At 44.1% G+C, this 4,029-nt stretch overlaps 1 protein-coding gene across 1 annotated transcript; it reads left to right on the plus strand.

The window, feature by feature from the left end:
* The first annotated feature begins 376 nt into the window (after positions 1–376).
* On the plus strand, positions 377–2,601 carry LOC133625355 (endogenous retrovirus group K member 21 Gag polyprotein-like). Its single transcript, XM_061995739.1, has 2 exons — positions 377–1,304; positions 2,514–2,601. The coding sequence occupies exon 1, from the start codon at positions 478–480 to the stop codon at positions 1,279–1,281; it is 804 nt and encodes a 267-aa protein (XP_061851723.1). The 5' UTR covers positions 377–477; the 3' UTR covers positions 1,282–1,304; positions 2,514–2,601.
* The last annotated feature ends 1,428 nt before the right edge of the window (positions 2,602–4,029 follow it).

Below are 4,029 nucleotides of genomic sequence, written 5' to 3' on the forward strand. Positions count from 1 at the left end.
ATGAAACACACTTTGGCCCAGCTGGAGGAACTGATAGAAAAACCAAAAGCAACAGCTAATCAACTGTTGGAATGAATTAATGAATTAACCAAAACAAAGATTAAAGTTTCATCCCCACAGGTACTCAGAGATCCTCGTCCAGATGACTATGATCCGGCTAAGAAATGGAGAGGCCTCATACGTGATGCGGTAATCGAAGGCGAATTTATTCCGCAAGCCTTTCCAGTAATAACAGCACAAAGAAAATGACAATGGGCACCTTTAGATTGGAAATTGGTAAGAGAAGGCCAGAAAGCGGTAATGCAATATGGCTTGTCCAACCCATACGTTCAGACGTTACTGGATCATATTTTTGCCAGTGGGTTAATGACTCCATTTGACTGCCGGAAGCTTGCAGAAACTTTCCTGAAGCCCACTCAGGTATTACTATGGGAGTCTGAATGGAAAAAAAGAGTTGATCTGACGGTGGTGGAAAACATGGACTTACAACAGGGAGATCCGCGGCGAGTCGTCACAGCAGACATGATGCTGGGTAAAGGAGCATTCGCTGATCCTCAGGTACAAGCCCGGCTGCATGAAGCTATCTTGCAGCAAACACAGACACTGGCACGTCAAGCATTTAAGATTGTTCCTGATATGGGGGTGCCAGTTCCCTCATATACAACTATTATTCAAAAACCTAATGAGCCTTTCATGACCTTCTTAGACCGCCTAAGAGCAGCTCTGGATCGTATACCAAACATGTCGGCTGAAGTAAAGGCGGAAATAGGATTACACTTAGCAGTTGCTAACGCTAATCATGACTGCAAAAAGATCCTGCAGGCTCTCCCGCGGACAGCAACTTTGGTCGACATGATAGAAGCCTGCTCTAGGGTAGGATCGTCAGCACATTTAGCTGAGGCAATGGCAACAGCATTGAAACCTTTAGTTCAAGCCCACAAAGGAGATCGGAGGCCAAAGTGCTTTAACTGTGGAAAAATAGGACACGTGAAAAATCAATGTCGGTCCAGACCATTGGTATGGACAAACAGCTCCGCCAGGCCATCTGGGTCCAATGGCAGATTTCATGGTAATTGTTACAGATGTGGCAAGTTTGGCCATAGAGCCACTGAGTGCCGCTCTCGAGTGGCCAGACATACAATGCCTAAGGGAAACGGGTTGACGAGCGCAAAAAGGGCGAGCGCGATGACACAAAAACGCCGTTCAACACCAAGAGCTGCCTGGATGGCCTCAGATCAGCCACTGCAGGAAGCGCAGGAGTGGATGTGGAAACAGCAGTAGATGTAACCATCCACAACACAGAGGTAACAATTATCTCCTCTAACGTTAATGGACCCCTTGGCTATGGATTAAGTGCTTTACTTTTAGGACGGTCATCGGCCTCTCGACAGGGTGTTTTTGTGCTCCCCGGTGTAATTGATGCAGACTATGAAGGAAATATTGGAATAATGGTTAAAGTTTGGCAGCCACCAGTTCATATACCTAAAGGAACTACAATAGCGCAATTAGTTCCTTTCAGAGCTAAAGTTCCTTTCGCAGGAAGTCGTAAGCGTCGAGACGGTGGTTTTGGATCCACTGGAGTACCTGAGGTAAGACTGGCGGTGCCGCTTTCACAGGGAAAGCCCACTCAGACGGTTGTATTCCAACATCCAAATGGTGAATACATGGTTGGGTACAACACATTACTGGATACGGGAGCAGATGTTACTATTGTGCCATTATCCTATTGGCCAAAAAGCTGGCCTTTAGAGAATTTAGACACCCCTGTCGTTGGAGTAGGAGGAATACAGATGACAAAAATTAGCACAGACCTGATTTCGGTATGTATACAGGGCGAAGAGAATAGATGTGTGCAAATTAGGCCCTATGTAATGAATACTTCAGTTTGGCTTTTGGGTAGAGACGCCTTAAGCCAAATGGGCTTTCGTTTGTCAAATGAAAATTTTTAATGGCGGCCATTGATGGGCGACCAATCCTGAAGTTAACCTGGCTAACAGATAAACCAGTTTGGATTGATCAATGGCCGCTAAGCAAAGAAAAGCTCGCCCACATTCATGAATTAGTAAATGAACAACTAGAGAAGGGTCATATTAAACCATCCACCAGTCCATGGAATACACCAATTTTTACTATCCCTAAAAAATCAGGGAAGTGGAGGCTGTTACATGATTTAAGAGCTGTTAATGCAGTGATGCAGGACATGGGTGCTCTACAGCCAGGATTACCCTCTCCTGCAATGCTTCCAAAAGAGTGGCCCCTGTTGGTGATTGACTTAAAGGACTGTTTTTTCACAATTCCCTTACATGAGGATGACAGTGAGAAGTTTGCCTTTACAGTACCATCGATTAACAAACAAGAGCCAGCAAAACGATATCAATGGATTGTTTTACCTCAGGGAATGAAGAACTCACCAACTATTTGTCAAACTTATGTTGCCTGGGCGCTGGCACCTCTGCGCAAAAAATACCCTCGTGTCTTATTTTACCATTATATGGATGATATCTTGATTGCAGGGAAAGGCCTGGACCAGCATCGCATTCTACAAGAAGTGAACCGACAGTTAAGCAACTCCGGGTTGGTGATCGCGCCAGAGAAGGTACAAATGCACGCCTCTTGGAAATATTTAGGTAATATTATCACTGATGCTCGCATTTATCCTCAGAAGGTGGCAATTAAAACAGATATTGCTAACTTAACAGACGTTCAAAAGCTAATAGGTGATATCCAATGGGTACGGACCATATGTGGTATCACAAATGAGGATCTTGCGCCACTAATGCCTTTGTTAAAGGGCTCAGTAGAGGCTGATAGTGCGCGAAGACTGTCTCGGCAGCAAATCCAAGCAATAGAAAAAATAGGAAGCAAGATAGTCAATAATTACAGTCATCGATATGATCCTGACTTGTCAATTAACATTGCTGTGATAAGTCAAAAACAGCATGTAATGGCAATCTTGATGCAATGGGATTCAGTAGCGAAAGACCCATTGAGGATCTTGGAGTGGATATTTTTGCCATATAATTTACAAAAAACAATTACCACGAGGCTTGAGGCAATTGCAAAAATAATAGTTAAGGCCAGGAAACGTCTGCTGGAAATAGCAGGGATTGAGGCAGACGTCATTTTCGTTCCTCTCACAGATGAGTTCTTGAACTGGGCACTGCAACAATCTGATGAATTACAGTGGGCCTTATTGTCATATCCAGGAACTATAAATAATCATTATCCGGCCCATAAATTGTTTTCTGTTAAATTTCAAATGGAAGACCGGCCGTTGAGATCAGCAGTACCCGTTAAAGGCCTGACTGTTTTTACCGACGCCAGTAAGATCCAAGCCAAAGCAGGAGTGGTTTGGTGGGAAAATGGAAAATGGCAAAATCTAACTGTCCACTCCCCAGGCAGTTCAGTTCAACTGCTGGAACTGATGGCTGTAGTTAAAACTTTTGAGAAATGGTCAGACGTCCCATTAAACATCATCTCCGATTCCCTCTATGTGGTCGATGCTGTCACTCGATTAGAGAGAGCACTGTTGAAAGAAATCTCTAATCAGAATTTGTATAACTTATTTCTGCGACTCTGGCATCAGATAAATGAACGTCAAACTGCTTATTATATTGGACATATTCGAAGCCATTCGGGCTTAAAAGATGGCCTATCAGTTGGCAATGAAATTGTTGACAAGATAGTGGCAGCTCCTTTATTGATACCTACGGGGCCAATAATTGACAAATTTTCTCAAGCCCGAAGATCGCACGATTTTTTTCATCAAAGTGCGAAAATGCTGGCGAAGCAGTTTGACCTGACTATATCGGACGCTCAGGGTATTGTTTCCACGTGCCCTGCATGCCAGAATCAGATCGGCCTAGGAGTAGGAGTCAATCCCAGGGGTCTGGCACCATTAGGTATATGGCAATCAGATATCACTGTCTATGCTCCTTTTGGGCGATTTAAACGTATACATGTTACTATTGATACCTATTCAGCCATGGTTTGGGCCACAGCCTTAACCAGTGACAGTTCTCGAGATGT

Source organism: Colius striatus, chromosome 4 (genome assembly GCF_028858725.1).
Source record: "Colius striatus isolate bColStr4 chromosome 4, bColStr4.1.hap1, whole genome shotgun sequence".
Taxonomy (NCBI): domain Eukaryota; kingdom Metazoa; phylum Chordata; class Aves; order Coliiformes; family Coliidae; genus Colius; species Colius striatus.